The sequence below is a fragment of the Taudactylus pleione genome, unplaced genomic scaffold (genome assembly GCF_031769625.1).
Source record: "Taudactylus pleione unplaced genomic scaffold, aTauple2 ptg000629l, whole genome shotgun sequence".
Lineage (NCBI taxonomy): Eukaryota > Metazoa > Chordata > Amphibia > Anura > Myobatrachidae > Taudactylus > Taudactylus pleione.
Window position 1 is genome coordinate 2,986,168 of NW_028285031.1, and position 18,134 is coordinate 3,004,301.

At 42.9% G+C, this 18,134-nt stretch overlaps 1 protein-coding gene across 3 annotated transcripts in view; it reads right to left on the reverse strand.

Moving 5' to 3' along the window:
* Window positions 1–18,134, reverse strand: part of RNF130 (ring finger protein 130) — a 244,287-nt gene that overhangs the window by 99,195 nt on the left and 126,958 nt on the right. For all 3 annotated transcript variants that reach the window (XM_088454758.1, XM_088454759.1, XM_088454757.1), the window contains exon 3: window positions 14,713–14,963. In XM_088454758.1, the coding sequence (XP_088310884.1) occupies window positions 14,713–14,963 (251 nt within the window). The remainder of the gene's footprint in view (window positions 1–14,712; window positions 14,964–18,134) is intronic.

Consider the following 18,134-nt stretch of genomic DNA (forward strand, 5'->3'; position numbering starts at 1 on the left):
CTGGGGGGCAAATCTCTTTTTTTTTGTGTTCAGTGTAAACCCCGCCCTTTACAAGCACCTGTGTTATGCAATTAAGATGATCTGAGCAACTACCAGTTTTTTTTGCAAGTTTGGAGAGGCATGAAGGCAGTCAGCATTAGGAGGAGGAGGAGGTGCTGATGCTTATAGTGCCATGTGTAGGTTTTTTGGGGTACCTTCAAGGTAAGTTAGCTCTCAGCTTATATATGTACTGTTATTATGCAGTACATCAATTGTAATTATATGACCCAGAGTGGGTGCTACCATTATGGAGCAATAATTATTCTGGGGTGAGCGTTTGGGAGTGGGGCCCCCGGGGGGGTTCTGACTGGGCCTTTCTCATGGCATCACCACTTAATTCACATAGAATACTTTTATCACTTCTCTATTTGTTTGTACATTATTTATGTGTCATTTTAATTCTTTATCATTTCATTAACACTTATTGATTTATCTTTACACATCTTTTCTTTATACTTCACTATCACCTTTTTCCCTTTTTCGTGTGATGCCCTGGGGATGGCCCTTGGCTGGAATTCTTTTGGGGTGCCTTGCTTCTCGGATGTGAGCCCCTTAATGTTAGGGATGCCAGTATAGAGGAGCCTTGACGATTGGCCTGGCGCTTATTCATATATTTGCAAATGTGTGTAACTAATACCTCTAAATCTCTATTATCATGTAGGATTTAAGTATTGTTTTTGCTGCAGTGTGCTGGAGGGCAAATCTCTTTTTTTCTGTGCTTGGTATTCGGGATGCAATCGGGAAACCGTCTGTCTTAATCCCGACAGCCGGCTTCCCGACTGCTTTATCCCGGCGAGGGTTAAATGACAGGCGTCTATATCTAGACGCCTGTCATTTTCCCGACGCTGGGAGACAAGCGCCCGGCATCCCTATCGAAGGGATGCCGGGCGCCGCGAGCGGACAGCCGCGGGGGGGAGGGTTAGGTTTAGGGCACCCGGGGGGGGGACTTAGGGTTAGGCTAAGGAGAGGGAGGGTTAGGCACCCCCAGGGAGGGAATTAGGGTTAGGCACCCCCCCGGGGAACTTAGGTGTAGGCAGCGGGGAAGGGGTGGGTTAGGCACTTACAGGGGGGATTAGGTTTAGGCACTTGGGGGGGAGGTTAGGGTTAGGCACCCCTAAGGAGGGTTAGGGGGTTAGGTTAGGTTAGTTTTTACTTACCTGCGGACGATCAGGATTTCCAGCGCTGTCGGGCTTCCGCTGCCGGGATCTCTGCTTCTGTCGGCCTGCCATGCCCGGGATTCGAACTGCCGGCCAGAGGGACGGCGGGATTTCATACAGATTCCTGCTATTCACCTATGAACACTGTAACCCAGACTATCACCTCTACATTAGGTTATTTGTTCTACTGCACCTTATAAATAGAACAAACCTCCATATTTCCCTTGGAGAAATATATTTTCATTAACCATGCCCTAAATTAATTTGCACCTTGCAGACGATAATAAATCATTTACTTGGCAGTCGAGAAGATGGTAAAATGCTTTGTTACCAGTTACAATTTTGGGGCAGATTGTTAAATCCACCAAAACTGCGCACACTCATAAAGAAAGTATTTTTAGGCACTGTTCCCATGAGCGGACCCTGGGGAATTCATGAGAGGACAGAAAGGATAAAGAGGGAGTGAAGAACTAGGTTACAACCCCTGAATTAGCTCACAGCCTGAATTAGCTCACAGAGGAATAGCAGAAAGCGAGATCTACCTACCATACACATGCTATTATACACAATTAAACAAAAAAAAGTTTGAGGTTGTGGCGACTTTAAAATTCCATTTGCTATGCCTTCTGAAGAGAACAAAATAAAAAAATACATAAATTGGTGTATGATACAATCTATGTACCCACAAAACACAGTGGATCAGATGGGCAAACACTAAGGTGGAAAATTAATCAATATATTGATTAGTATAACCTAGACTGAAGGTCTGGTCTTTCATCCTGCAACTATGTGAAAGTAACGGTGGGTGAGCACACTCGATATGTCTGTGAACAACATCATTCACAGACCTATCAGGTCGGCCCTGCAGCATTGACAATAACGACATATCATGCAGATATACTGGTGCATCTGCCTGTGTGTACGTGCTACCTGCCGACATGGACATCGCATTTGGGGCGGGCAAATTTTAATGCCAGACATACCAAATCAGCTCGGGTAAGTGTGTACCCAGCTTTAGTGATGTCACTGGTTCCTAATGAATGACAGGCTAAAGGCTATAGATTGTAATCTTGTGAGAAGGGTCCTCTAGCTTTTTTGTCGCTTTTATTCTCTGATTTTATTACTACGTAAAGTGCTGTGTATGCTGGGATAGATAAACATAAATAACTTTAGCCTCCCAACTCAGTAAAAAAGCCTGCCAATCCTTTACAGGTGGGAACTTCCCTATATTATATCAGCTTTACCTACAACGCAGGGAAATAACACACAATAAAACAATCTTCTTATTAAATAGTAATATTAAAGAATAAGACACTATTTTATGTTTGTTTTTTTAGAAAATTGTCTCCCTTAATCACGCCCAACCCCTCCCTCTGTTTCCCTGCCAGAAACAATATCAAGTACACACTTGAATGTCTAAATAAAGATATCTCGAACACATTAAAAAAAAATGATACAGTCTCAGACAATGGCAATATGTTCTCTCCTAAACAATCCCAGGGCACATCACATTCAGTCTTAAAGGGTAATAACATAGTGATTCCTGCGGGGTGTTATCCACTTGCAGAAAAAAACATTATCTCTATTTAAACCTTGATAAAGAAAAAGAAAAAAAAAAAAAGGAGAGAAAAAATATTGCTAGCAGGGAACAGGCTGTAAATATGCCAAATGGGGCCCTTTTCTTCTCCCAGCTAATGGCTGCATCTTCTTAACAACATCTGAGCATTTCAAACGGAGATTCTCAAGTGCTGCCACCTCCTCATTAAACATTCATCCGCTGAAGCTATTTCACCGCATAAAAATTTCATCAGGTTTCGCCTGACCTTTAGAAAACAGTCGGGGAAAAAAAGAAAGGTCGTTTCTCACATAGCAACTTGTCTAATGCGCAACATGTATTTAATTTAAGTTTTATTTTATTTAAGGGGGACAAGCTGGCTTGGTTGTAGAACACTGGCGCTGCACATTAACCTGGCAATCTTTTCGGTTGTTCCACTGAGGCATACTGTACTTGATTAGTTTTCCAATGAAAAAAATAAATAAATTGTACAGTTCAAAAAACAGTTAGACAGTAAACATTGCAAATGTTTAAAGAAATAAAAATAACTTCTATATAAAACAAAATTATTGCTGATTTGATGGAGGTTTTCAGGGGCATTTCAAGAAGTTAGTGGGCCCGTGTGCAAGGCCCACTGGTGGCCAAACTGGCCTGGCCAACCCCCCCCTCCCACTTTATCCAAACACCATGGGGTAAATGTAATAGTCTGTGTGTTGCAGGTAGCCACAAGATGTTATATGTAAAGTTGATGGCGAGTTAGCCATTAGATTTAAAGCAAATCTTTAAAAAGGCAAAGCCAACTTGGTTTTACCGCTTAAGGAATTGCCGCTTTTTAATCCAGCGGCTAAATCGCCATCAACTTACAGGCAATTATATAGATATAACCGATGTTGTCAGTGCCGTGTACTTGTCACTGTGTCTCACTGCATGCTAAGCAACCCAAGTCAGTCCCACCTAGGGATGGCCATCGACGAGCGATGGTTCCGAATATATTATTTTAATGATGGAAACAGAAATTACATTCAGTAAAGGCATTACGATGTTCACTACGATGTTCACCACGATTGAATAGTGAAGATCCGATAGTGACGTAATGGAAAGTTTTGTAACCTCCCACTGCTGAGCGTGCTTATCCTTGTGCATTAGCGACAGTGTATTACTTGCTCAGGATAGCGCTCTCTGATAAAATCTCAGGAGTTGTACAAAGCCTCAGCACCCTGTCCTATTGCTTGCCTATTAGTGGCGGTCCTAATGTAATGCAGCATTATTAACTAAGCAGATGTATGTATGCTGCTTCTATAATTCTCCTGTACGGTAGAAGCATTGGAAAACGGTGCGTGCAGAGAGAGCAGCACGTGGGGCCCCCTGGAATGGGGCCAATGTGCGCTGCTCACCCTGCACCCCCTGTGAATAAGACACTGCCTTGATGAATGTCACAGACCAGATAGATAAAGCAGGTCATAACTGAAAGGCTGCAGGAGGGAAAGTACAAACCAAACTTATGTTGTCCAAAGGTTGAAAATCTCTTTAAAGGAATCACAGACCTTTGCTAGGTAGTCCTGCTTCCCCCTACGTACACTTTCTCTAAGGATTACAACACTCAACAAATCTCACACAAAAAAAAAGGCTGCCACTGTCACCAGATATAAGTTACTTACAGCCACTGCTGACTTGAACTGGGCAAGAGATTCAAACCTCTCTATTCAGTAGCCGTGATTATTACACCCTCCCTCCCCCCCTTCTCTCTCTTCATCCTGGCCATCTGAATAGCTAAAGTTGGTTTAATTCAGCAATGTTGACAGCCCTCTCCTTCCCTAGTTGCCAGCACTGCAGGAACCAAGGATGCATACCAAAGTAGCGGCAGGTTATGTAGAGGTGCCTCCAGGTCCATTTCCTGACTAGTTTTTGTTTTTGTTATTTTGTTGTCTTTAAACAATAAAGTTTGATAATAAAGATTAGGCATTTGGCTTTTATTTCAATGTTTTGTTTACTATTTGAAAACATTGAAACGGTTTGATCTTAGCTTTTGCTTATTTGCACAATCTGCGATCAATCCTGCCAATAAGCAAAACTTGGCAGACAGTGTTGATTCATTCCTTGAGGGGACAGCAAGCTAAGCACAATGAGACGCGGCTACGTGCGCAATAGGAACAGAGCTTCCATGCGAGAAAACTCCTAACGCTCTCTGAAACAGCTGTGTTTTCAAGATTCTCTGGCTCAGAGAGACAGTATTCAGAATATTTTATTTATTAACACTTTCTTATATAGCGCAGCATATCCCGTTGCGCTTTACAATTGTAAACATTAATAGAACAAAACTGGGTAATAACAGACAGATATATAGGTAGGAAGGCCCTGCTCGCAAGCTTACAATCTAGAGGGAAATAGGCATTGATACACAAGGATAAGTGCTATATATTGCATTTTGGTCCAGCCGGAATGCACAGTTTCTTGGTGGGCTGCAATGATCCATTCACACCGAAATGTTGGCCAAATGTCATGAGGATGTGAGAGAAAGAGAGTGTGTGAGGTTATGTGTGGACTGTGAAAGGGGATGTAATTAGATATGAAGGTTATGTGGGCGGTTCTGGGATCTGATAAGCTTGCCTGAAGAGGTGAGTTTTCAGGGATCGCTTGAAGAATTGGAGACTAGAGGAAAGTCGTATTGTGCGTGGTAAGGCATTCCATGGAGTGGGTGCAGCCCGAAGAAAGTCCTGTAACCGTGAGTGGGAGCAAGTAATGCGTAGGGATGAGAGACGCAGATCTTGTGCTGAGCGGAGAGGTTGGGTAGGGAGAAATTTTGAGATGAGTGAAGAGATGTATATTGGTGTGGTTTGGTTAATGGCCTTATATGTAAGTAACAGTATTTTGTATTGAATACGGTAGAAAACTGGCAACCAATGGAGGGACTGAGAGCGGGGCAGCAGACGATGAACGTTTGGCAAGGAAGATGAGCCTTTGAGCTGCATTCTTAATTGATTGTAATGGCGTTAGCCTATTTTTGGGAGATCAGTAAGGAGGCTATTGCAGTAGTCAATGCGGGAAATAATAAGTGCATGGATTAGAGTTTTTGCAGTGTCTTGTGTGAGATATGGTCAAATTTTGGATATGTTTTTTAGATGTATGTAACATGATTTTGAGACAGATTGAATGTGGGGAACAAAGGACAGTTCAGAGTCAAGGATGACACCAAGGCAGCGAGCTTGTAGGGCAGGGTGGATTGTGGAGTTATCAACAATGATAGAGAGATCAGGTTGGTAACTGTTATTGGCTGGTGGAAATAGAATTAATTCTGTTTTAGAAATATTAAGTTTCAGGTGGCGAGATGACATCCAAGATGAAATTGCAGAAAGACATTCAGTGACACGGACCAGTACAGAGGGTGAAAAATCTGGGGAAGATAGGTAGATTTGAGTATCATCCACATAGAGATGGAACTGAAATCCAAAAGATTGTTTGCCAAGAGAGGAGGTATAGATTGATAATAACAGAGGCCCTAAGACAGAGCCTTGCGGTACTCCAACTGATAGAGGTAGCGAAGAGGAGGCAGAATCAGAAAAACAAATAGTAAAAGAGTGATCAGATAGGTAGGAAAAGAACCAAGAAAGAGCCGTGTCCTTAAGACCTAGGGATTGTAGTGTTTGTATGAGAAGAGAGTGGTCAACAGTGTCAAAAGCAGCAGAGAGATCTAGAAGAATTAGGAGTGAGTAATGGCTTTTAGCCTTGGCAGTGACCAGATCATTTACTACCTTAGTCAGTGCTGTCTCTGTGGAGTGTTGGGAACGAAAGCCGGACTGAAGCGGGTCCAATAAGTTGTGTGAGTTAAGAAAGTGTGTGAGGCGGGTGTAGACAAGTCTCTCAAGTAGCTTGGAGGGGCATGGGAGCTGGGAGATAGGACGGTAATTTGAGAGAGTGTTGGGGTCAGAATTTAGTTTTTTCAGAATAGGAGTAATCACTGCATGCTTGAACAGTGATGGAAAGTTACCAGTCGAGAGATAGAGAGATTACAGATTTTAGTTAGGGTTGGGGCTAAGCACAGGAGACAGAGCTTTACTGATTTGTGAGGGTATAGGATCTAGAGTAGAGGTAATAGAGTAGGAGGATGAGAAGTGGGAAGATACTTCATCTTCGTTTGTGAGATCAAATGAAGAGAATGTGCCAGAGGATTCAGGTAGGGAATTGAGCAGGTCACTAGTTGAAGAAGAGCATACCATTTAATTTCAGATCTCATCAATCTTGTCCCTAAAATAGGAAGCAAAATCTTGCGCACAGATAATAGCAGGTGGTTTGAGGGAGGGGTAAGAAGCAGTTTAAATGTATTAAAACGTCGCTTGGGGTTAGAGGCTTGAGCAGAGATTAGAGATTGGAAATATGTTTGTTTGGCAGTGTCCAGAGCAGTACGATAAGAGTTATAGATAGTTTTATATGTGAGGAAGTCAGATGAAGTATGAGACTTTCGCCAATGACGTTCAACTTTACGTGAGAGTTTTTGTAGATGCCTTGTTAAGTTAGAATGCCACGGTTGACGTCTAACACTGAGTGGTGTGTGATGGGCAGCTGGAGCTACTTCATCGAAAACTTTTTCTAGAATCTGGTTTAGGTGTGATGCAGCAGTCTCAGGAGAAGTGAATGTAGAAATTGGTGAGAGTCGTTGTTGTAGAGAGGTAGATAGTTGTTGAAAGTTAATAGCATTAATATTTCTGCGGGTTTTAGGTTTCGGTTTGGTTAATTTCAATGACGTTGATGTAATGGAGGAGAGTGTACAGGTGATAAGGTTATGATCTGAGAGAGGGAAAGGAGCATTAGTGAAATCAGAAACTGAGCATAGTCGGGTGAATACAAGATCAAGGCAGTGAGTGGCCCTCCTGATGAGTAGCGAAGTCAGGACCTCATTAAGAGCCGCTCGCAAAATGCGAGTGCTCGCTCTGAATGAGGGAAGCCGCATCTCTAAAATGAGCCGGCCTCCTGGCCGCTCGATAAGCTGTGGGTGACCACCCACAACTTTAGCGAGCGGCCAGGTTGATGGTCGCGATGGTCAAGACCATTGCGACCATCGGGGCTTGCAACGAGACCCTTGTGGTAGGGTCTTGTCTGCCGCAAGCCCCAGTGAGCTTTCGGCTCTATTAGAGCTGGAAGCTCACCACTGACATCACTCGTGAATCCGTCAGGAACGCCTCCATTTGGCAAGCCACCCCCCCGCCCCGCCTACAAAACGGTGCGAGCTGTCGATCACCATCGACAGCCGCCCATTTTGTAGTAAGCCCCGGAGCGAGAGAATTTCTCTCGCTCCGGGGCTTGCACACGCGCAGTGCAGCCGCTGCGCGTGCGCAGGGCCTCAACATTGACCCGCTTGCAAGCGGGTCTGAATGAGACCCTCAATCCATTGAGAGAAGCCAAGAGAGGAGGTTAGAGAGAGAAGTCTGGAGGCATGATGAGATTGTGGACTGTCAATGGGTGATATTGAAATCACCCATAAAGATGGTATAGATGTCTGAGGATAGGAAGTGAGGGAGCCAGGCAGAAAAAGGTTTCAGAAATTGTTCAGGTGGCCCAGCTGGGCGATAGATAACAGCAACTCGCAGAGAGAAATGGGTGAAAGTCCTGATACAGTGTACTTCAAATGATGTAAATGTGAGTGAAGGTACCTCTGTGAGAACTGTGTATGTAAAAGATTGGGAAAGTAATATTCCTACCCCACCTCCTTTATAATTACCAGGCCTGGAGGTGTGTGAGAAGTGTAGGTTACCATATGAAAGTGCAGCAGGGGAGACAGTGTCTGATTGTGTGAGCCATGTTTCTGTTATCGCCAGAAGGTTGAGGTTAGTTGAAATAAAAAGGTCATGGATGGATGTTAGTTTGTTGCAGACAGAGCGTGCATTGCATAAGGCACATTTTAGTGACTTGGAGGGTGAAGGGAGGCATGCAAGAATATGGATAACGCAGGGGGGAAAACTGAATACAGAACAGGAAAAATGTGACAGTGTGCCCTGTAATCCGAATTGAAGTACACACAGCAGACCCCATTGCAGCGGTAAATTCCAAAGCACAAATACTCCGCAGTGTAGCATACAATACTCTGATACGCCTAAGTATTGGTATGTAGTTAGTGTTCCCGCTAGGCTGTTTCAGCGGGGCGCCGCGCCCTGCCCGATTTCTGAAGTGCAGAACACGCCCTGCCCTATTTCTGAAGGGCAGAACGCGCCCTGCCCTCCAGCACGGCGGCCCGCTCAGACAGCCTGCGGGTTCTGCCTCCACCTGCGGGTTGCTGTGTCCCGCGGATGGTCAAAACGGCGGCGCAGCATGCTCATCAACATTATGACGACGTTGACATTGTGTATGTCTACATGTCAACATTCTGGTGTCGACATTCTGAATGCCAGCATAACAAAAAATCACCCTTATGCCCACTGCATAGCACAATTAGATTGAGAGATATCAAACCTCCTATAGAGTGGAGAAGTGGACAAGAGGGAGAAGTTGCCCTTAGCAACCAATCAGCTTTTATCTATCAGTTTATAGAATTTACTGGATAATGCTACCCCAAAGCTGATTGGTTGTTATGGTCAACGTCTCCACTTGTCCAGTGCTCCACTATTTAGAGGGCTTGATACATCTCTCCAGCAGAGAGCAAAATGGGGGCTAGGAGGACACTTAATGCGGGAAGCAATCGGGAAGCCGACTGCCTAAATACCAGCATGCGCCCGGCATCTATTCCCACTGTCTGCAGGGCTTGGGGGCTGCTCGGCGTGTCCGTAAGTGCCGGGCACGCCCCCAAGAGTGACGAAAAGGGGACGCATCTTATAGACACGCCCCCTTTTCTAATGACCACGCCCCCTTCTCGGTCGCGCGCCATGACCATGCCCTCTCTAGCTCCGGCGCCCTGCCTCCCGCCGGAGCTAGAGGGAACACTACTGTATATTTAGCCATCACGCAGTGTAATCAAAATATGTGATGTATACTGTAGAAATATAAGTAGTTTCATAATTGCTGTTTGTAGTACAATATAAAGTTTTATCACTAAGGGCCTTAGGGAGCATACATAGCAGGACGATATCGGCACGATTTGGCTTATCGGCATGATAAATCGTGTACAGTATATCACCTAGTGTGTATGAACAATTGCGCGCTCCCGCTAGTCGCATGTGTTATTGTGTGATTGACTGTGCAGCACAGCCAATCAGACGATATCGCATGCGTCGTCATACATATTAATGAAGGACGTTCCGTCGTTCATTAAATTGTGCAGTGTGTACAGGCAATCATGCTATGCCCAGGGTGAAGGCAAATCGCCCTGACCATCGACACAATTACCGGTTGGTTAGGTGTGTACCCAGCCTTAGTCAGAGCTTAAAAGCAATTTGAGACTTCTTTCAGTCTCAAATTGCGATATTTTGCACAGCGCAAACGTGACTTTTTGCATCTGCAACTATGGGACTGAATGAGCGTGAACTTGCACAAAGTGGGCATGAATGCAACTGCGTAGGGCATGCTTGAATACATTATGATTACTAGCTGGGCATGGGGGGGGCATTTTGGTTCAAAACACATTGCAACATTGCAATACTGGGCAATTAGCGATAATGCTGCAGGTATCCCAGTGTGTAAGATCAGCCTAAAATTACCTCTAGTCATGAAAATGTTAATGAAATACAAGTTATAACTCGCTGAACACATCCATTGATATGCATGTGACACATTGCTTGCTATTAGAAAAGCAGCATGTAATGACATCTGTAGACAAAAATAGCCTAGAGCCAGCCGCTGGTCAGATTATACTGAAAAATAACAGAAAACTCACTCGCAACACGTACCAAGCAGTAACCTTTGAACAAAGCTTCCATCAGTCTTATTTACTGACAACAAAACAAACAAATCTAAATGCATAACCATTTCTGTACAATGTGATGGAAATCCATTTCAGCAGAATCTGCAATAACAGTAGATGAACAGATACAGTAATATATAATGTATGTTCTATATCTAAATTAACACTTTAGTGACTAGAAAGATTTTTTCCATTTTAAGAAGAGTGTTTGAGGTGCAAGGCGATACAATGCCTGGGAATAACATTATTATGCAATCAGTTTTTATTGAGGGTTTAAGGACCAAGATTTATATACAAATGAAATAGCGAACATAGCAAATTAGGAAATAGTTTAAGAGCAGATTCACAGCTAGTGATGTCCAGCAGAACGATCCATATGTTGAAGTAGGTTGTCTGAACAACCACTATGGAAAAACAATAGTTATACTACAGATGTGTCCTCATACACCAATCCTCAGTACGCCATACGACGCAAGTGAGACTCACCGAGTGGTGCAACATATTGACCCTCTTTACATTTTGCATCTTATTCACATCGCAGACGCAGCGAAACACCACTCACTGTGGACTACAGGCGCTGGCCTGCGACTTTATACGCACAGGAATTAGTTTTAAACATGTACAAATTTGCAGGTGAAGCACAACGGAACTTGGCGTACGTAAAAGCTGAAGCATCGTAACACTTCGTATACACAGACTCAGTCGCACACAGATGTACACATGTCCCACATCAAATTGATCAGTGTAATCCAGTGGTTTTGTTGCTTCCAGTTGTTTTATTTGTGCGAATAACACGCACGCTTTGAGCGAGAAAGACACTCGGCTGCCCGGAACCAGGAGCGTCGAGAGGGGCTGTTTGGTGCGACTGAAGCCGCAGTGTATGAGAGTACATCTGTATATTTAACTTCGTGGTGTAGGTAGGAGTAGTGATGTAGAAGAAGAAGGGATGTATAAGGAATAGACAATCTGAAAGAGTTATGTATAAAAAGGTAAGTAGGGTGTTTGTTTAGAAGACAATTCTGTTTTTTTGGACTGAGGGGGGGACAGCACATGATTGGGGGAGGGGACCAGCAAGCTGAAGGATGAAAAATGGCTAAGGGGGAGATGTATCAACCCTTCTAAAAAGAACAGGTGGTGAAGTTGATAATGGCAACCAATCAGCTTTTACCTATCATTTAATAGAATGTACTTGATAAATGATAGCTAGGTGCAGATTGGTTACTATGGATAACTTCTCCACTTGTTCTTTTAGAAGGTTTAATACATCTCCCCTAAAAACAAGAGCAATATGGTAAGAATTTACCCTTCTTATCTCTCTTTCTTCGAAGTCCATGGATTTCACAGGATAGGATGGCCGGCCAATAAACAGACATTGGATAGATGGCTTCGTATGACTATCTCTGGGGCCTACACATAGGAAGGCCTTTCTGTTTCTGTTGATGCTTATTCTACTTGGGCTGTGGGCCCCTCGTGGGCGGCTCGCTGTGGCGCCTTGGCTGTTCTGCCTTGCAAGGTGGCCACGTGGTCTTCTGTCCAGACCTATGTTCTATGCATTGGATTCCTTTGCCTCTCAGGATGCTTCCTTTGGGCAACGGATTCTCCTCTCAGCACAGGAGCATCCCCAAGCTTATAAGGACTGCTTTGGGACATCTCCAAGGTCAACCCTGTGGACCCCCTATGGACCCTGAAGAAGAAAATGAGAGATATGGTAATAACTTACCCTTGTTATCTCTCTTTCTTCGAAGTCCATAAGGTCAACAGGGCACCCGCCCTGACGCACCTGGCTTCATATGGGCTGTGTTACTGGTCACCGGTTTCCTGTCTCCTTCCCTGTGAGTATGGTTCTTGAGTGTTCCAGTCTTCTCTCTCTTCCTTTCCTCCTCCAGCCTTTGGCTACTTACAAACTGAGGTGCCTCTGGCTTGAGGGCGGGTTTATAGGGAGAGTGGACCCAGTGCATCCTTGAAGCTGAAAGCTTTAACTGCGTGGTGCCCGAATTTGGTTCCCAACCTATACCCCAAGGTCAACCCTGTGGACCCCTTATGGACCCTGAAGAATAAACTCCTGTAAAGCACCGGAAAATGTAACAACCTCCATGTCCAGGAAGTAACACATAAGGTGTGGGAGTGGAGAGCATTGTAATGCTAGCAGATGCAGTCACACAACAAAGCGAATTTACTTAAAATAGGAAGACAGAAATAAGAACATTACAAAAACATCACTCTATTGCAATTGTAGGTTTACGCTTTGTCAGTGTATCTGATCACCATGACTATGGGATAAAATCACCTTGTGTCATTCACTGTCATTTATTTTCAGCGACCGTTCACTGTATTGTTAGTGCAATCACTAATCCCATACTTTTGCATTACAAGTAATCACTGAAGTATCATCAATATAACAATATAATATTCACAACCACTAGTATCATAGCTTAGCAGCTATTTGAGTAGTTTTATTCACAACATTTAATTACTGGGTCTCTCCTACGTGTCCTGTATAATCGCATATCCTCTGTCTTCTCAAATCACCCTGTCCATCATTATCAGTAGTACAGTATGTTAGTATTAGTACTTAAAGCCTTTTTTTTTTCAGTACCTCCTCAACAGTCCGGGGAAAAGGACAGGAGGTCTGCGAAACGCGTAGCCACAGCAGGACATTTGACATATTACATCTCATCCTTTTTCCTTGGAGAATTCTGCTTTTCCAAGATACCTTTTACAATTTCTGGTTAATTATTATTTATCATTTTAATTCAGAGTATCTATGTTTATATATGAGAATTATGTCTATTTTGTTGCATCACAAAAAGTGTGATTTCGGTTTTTAATTAATTACTAACAAGTATGAACTAATTTATCCAATAAGTTTCTAAGTTTTATATTACCATGAGATCTAAAGGAGGCCTGCATTTGGGCTTAATTATCTTATTTCTCATTAATATTGCCATTTGAGCATTACAACTCTGACGGACATCGGGTTATAAATAAATGTCTTAGGCGTAATCTCACTTACAAATGTCTAAGGTACATTCTCACTTACAAATGTCTAAGGTACATTCTCACTTACAAATGTCTAAGGTACATTCTCACTTACAAATGTCTAAGGTACATTCTCACTTACAAATGTCTAAGGTACGTTCTCACTTACAAATGTCTAAGGTACGTTCTCACTTACAAATGTCTAAGGTACGTTCTCACTTACAAATGTCTAAGGTACATTCGCTCTTACAAATGTCTAAGGTACATTCTCACTTACAACAAGGTGAGTAAACAGTGAATGATTTATTGAATCTTACTGTATACACACTGGTAAACACTATGCTATCCAATTATTTTCCCTATCTCTGGGGACTACCGAGATATCATTAGACTGAATTTGAGAATCACTGTATTAGGAGATATGACGTTCGAGAAAAAACCACAGCACGGCAAGGTCCACCACCGGACGGGCAATGGTGCAATATTGGCAACAAATCTGTTCATTTGGAGAAGGAGAGTGCTTCTATTGCATGAACACATTAATGAAATTGTCCATTCGAAGTGTACACCAATGGGTCAATGCAATTAGCCACTATACGGAGCACTTACGGTACCTCCGGACTCATGCTTACGGCAGTAAGCAAAATGTGCAAGTACAGGGCAAGTCGACAAGGGGCACCAGTTGCGGTGCCGGTAATGGCATGAAAATGCTGTTACAAGGACAACTTGAGCTCTTCACTGGTAATTCAATAGACCCCTATGAAATTCTCTTATCTTTCCTTAATCATGAAAGGACATCACCAGATTAAAGCCCTTTGAAGTATTAGTCAAATCATAGCACAGTATAAGGAAACGAAAGTGACAGTTTGTCCCTTTTTCACATAGACATTTAAGGATGTTTTGTTGATCAATTACTTTTTCCTGGGTGCACTCCTGACCCTCATCAACTTTTGATTTTTTAGTGCAAGTTACAACTGGAACTCATGAATACCTGGCCAAGGTGAAATTAAAAGTCTGCAATTGTTCGTCACTTCTCTTTTAGTGGCCAAATGAACATGAAATATGTAAGTCTGTTTGTAAGGGAGACCCCTTATGTTACTCGCCACAAAGTGACCTATCACAAAGAAAACTTTTTGATTTGAATAATTGCTGCTTACCTGGTTCCGATCATGGGCACTGGTATTTCTGATCTTCTGTATAAAGTAAAATATCAGCCAAGCCGAAGAGATGACCATTAAGACCACGAAGGAGATGGAGACGAAGATCAAAGATCCTCGGCTCCCGTTCTTGCCTGGGCTGCGAGACCCAACTGCTATCGCCATGAGGACCGAGATGTTCCTCTCCATGTAGCTCAGGATTTCTCGACCCGTTGACTCAGAGATCATTATGACAACAATATCTCCAGTTCCTGTTGTGAAAAAACAAAAAATTATTTTGATACTACGAAAAATACTATTGACCATACTGTAGATAATAAAATTAATAATATGCACTTTCACACTGACATTCTGAATCACACCTATAACATATTATAAAGTATATTACACAGCTGCAATAGGTAGCACGAAAAGTGAGTATACAGATCACCATATTTGAAGTTTCTCTAACACTCCCTTACAATTGCAGGCCCTAGATCAGGGGTAGCCAACTTCGGTCCTCAAGAGCTACCAACAGGTCACATTTTCCAGACCACCTAGCTGGTGCACAGGTGTATTCATTACTCGTTAACACATTTGAAAAGATCCACAGGTGGAACTAATGATTACACTTGTGATTCTGTGAGGAGACCTGAAAAACATGCACTGTTGGTATCTATCCAGGACCAGGGTTAGCTATCACTGCCCTAGATGGTCTCCCAGGATATTGGTGGGTGATGCAAACATAATGAGATCATGCTCACCGTCAAGACAGGACAGACCAATTGGTCCATTCAACTGACTAGAAAGGACAGGCACTTAATTTTCTCCAACTACATGTATAGAATTATTTTAAAATTTTTGTATTATTATTTTCAGCTTGCCCATCGTTCTGAGTTTTGGTAGGACAGTACTGATTTCAGGGTACTGTACCGCCATCCCACAAGCAGGACACTCGCCCTAATTTGCTGTAGCTTGGGAGGAATTCCCATAAAAGTGGTGTTTTAGGTCAAAACCAGTGACCTGTGCATGACCATGCCCACCTTGATGCAAGCACAGCCCCCGTCCCAAATTTGGCAACACAACGAAAACTTATTATATTGTTTAGAGTAGAGTGGCCAGCTCTTGGATATCTCTTTATTCACAAATGTGTTCAAATTTACAGATGGGCATCACGTTTTCACTGATACTATGTGAATTGAAAAGGTATTAAGAAGTGAAAGTAGTAGACAAATTGAGCAGGGTTTAGAAACTACTGGTTCATAACTTTTTTTTTCACATGCAAAATACATAAGGTTTAGAAGATGCAGGTCTGTGCCATTTAGTAGAATTGTTTTTATTTAAAGACTATTAATACATTTACAAATGGTTGACAATTATAAGATGAGAAGTGTCTGTACAGAGGTGGCTTGTGCATGTTTTATGTACAATTCAGTCTACAGTATATTAATCAACATATGCACTACATAAAGAAGAAGAAAAAAACAACTAATCAATAAATATACAACTCATATTTCTAACACTATTGAGGGTGGCCGATGCTGAAAATGGTTACGTTCCGGTGCTATGGCCGATAAACTAATATATATGAAATAAATACAAAGCAGCAATGGATTGAGTCTGAAGGGATTGAGTCCAAGCACTAGGTGCCGGGTCTAGTGTATTTAAAGTGTTTAAAATGAATGTTTATAGTGAAACAGTCCATGGATGAAGAGGAAGCTGCAGCCACACCCATAGTGACCCCATCTGGCAGCTACACTTAGCTGCTGGAGGGTCTGCCTTGTCTGCATCCTGTTGAGTTTGAATAGGGAGATTACACAGAAGACCTAGGGGCTACAGTGCCGGTAACAAGAAGCCTGCCTCCCAAGGGTTTGTCTGACCAGCCATTTGTGCTCATTTTCATCCAGAGGGAGCAACCAGCCCGTGTTAGTATCCTAGGTTAGAGATGTAGAAATAAAATGCTCCTCACTTAGTCTTCCAGCTGCCTGGGAGTAGACAAGAGTTGGTCTTGCTCCTAAAGCAGCCTCACACACGGAGGGGAGGACCACCCCCCCTACCCCACACACGTTCAATAGCAATAAATGTTAAACTGTTTACAGCATCTCCAGATACATGCTGTTTGGCAGTGTCTAAATTCACCTGGATTAGTTTTAAATGGACAGGGACTGGATTACACTCTGCTGTGTATAAAATAGGGGCTCTGTGAGTTTAAATAGATGTATTCCAGTGACAAGCGGTGAGGTCAATGGCTGGGGAGGCACGCATGGAGAGGAGTCCGAGTGCTGTCTCACCCACTACTCACTGTAACTCTCCCCTCACTACACTAAGCTTCAGTGCCCATTACTCCTCCTACCTGCATCACTGTGTCTTCTCTTGCTGCTGAGCTCCAATCTCTAAACACTGCAGTGCACTTCCTGGTCACCTGACACATCTAAGGTGTCCATCAGTGCTCAAGGCACCCCCCATCCCATACTCAGAGGCATGCCTCTATTAGCTGTCTTTCTGTGCAGCTTACTGTCCGTCGTGTGGCCCAGCCCCCAGCTCTGCAAGCAGTGTCTGCCTATACAGAAGCCTCATCTTTCATCTTCCTGCAGTCCCAGGGAGTCCCACAAAAGCTGGTGACTGTTAACTATAAAAATCATTACAATAAACAAAGAAGATGTTTATAAGTTAGAAATATCTTTGTATTATTCTAATCATTTCTATATCAAATCGCAGGAGTATGACAGGGGAGACTTTGCCTCCCCTGCCTATCCTGACAGCACATCACTGGTGTATTCTCTTGACCATCTTGATCAGAGTTTCAAACTCGTGGCCATCCAGCTGCTGTGGAACTACATTTCCCAGCACGCCATGCCACAGTTTTAGCATGCCCATCTGGCAGTACATGCTGGGATGTGTAGTTCCACTGCAGCTGGATGGCCACGAGTTTGACACCACTGATCTAGATAGAGGATTGTTTTTTGTTTTTTTTTTAAATTGAGTAATTTTTATTGGAATTTACCAACACCCAATAAAAAAAAATAACAATAGCATAATACAATGCAGATAAATCGTCATGACAAATAGACACAAAATAATGTGGTACACATTTAGGCAATGCATATATACCCCTAAGTTAACATTATACTAATAAATAGCGTCCCAACTATATAGAGATATTACACACATATTTTGGTGCAGCTCAGTCCTAAGCACAGAAGTATGCTAGCAATATATCTCAATTAGGATATCCATTCCACAATAATATTATACATACCACACGGTGATCAAATCCACCTTATATAATTAAATAACCATACAATATATATATATCAAAAAAAGATGAAAGAGAAAAGAGAAGGTTCTCCCATGCCTGCACCTATACCATACAGCAATAAACAACAGTTAGGCATTACACATCAGGGAGAGCGTATCTGGACCCACTCCCATCTACTCCAAAT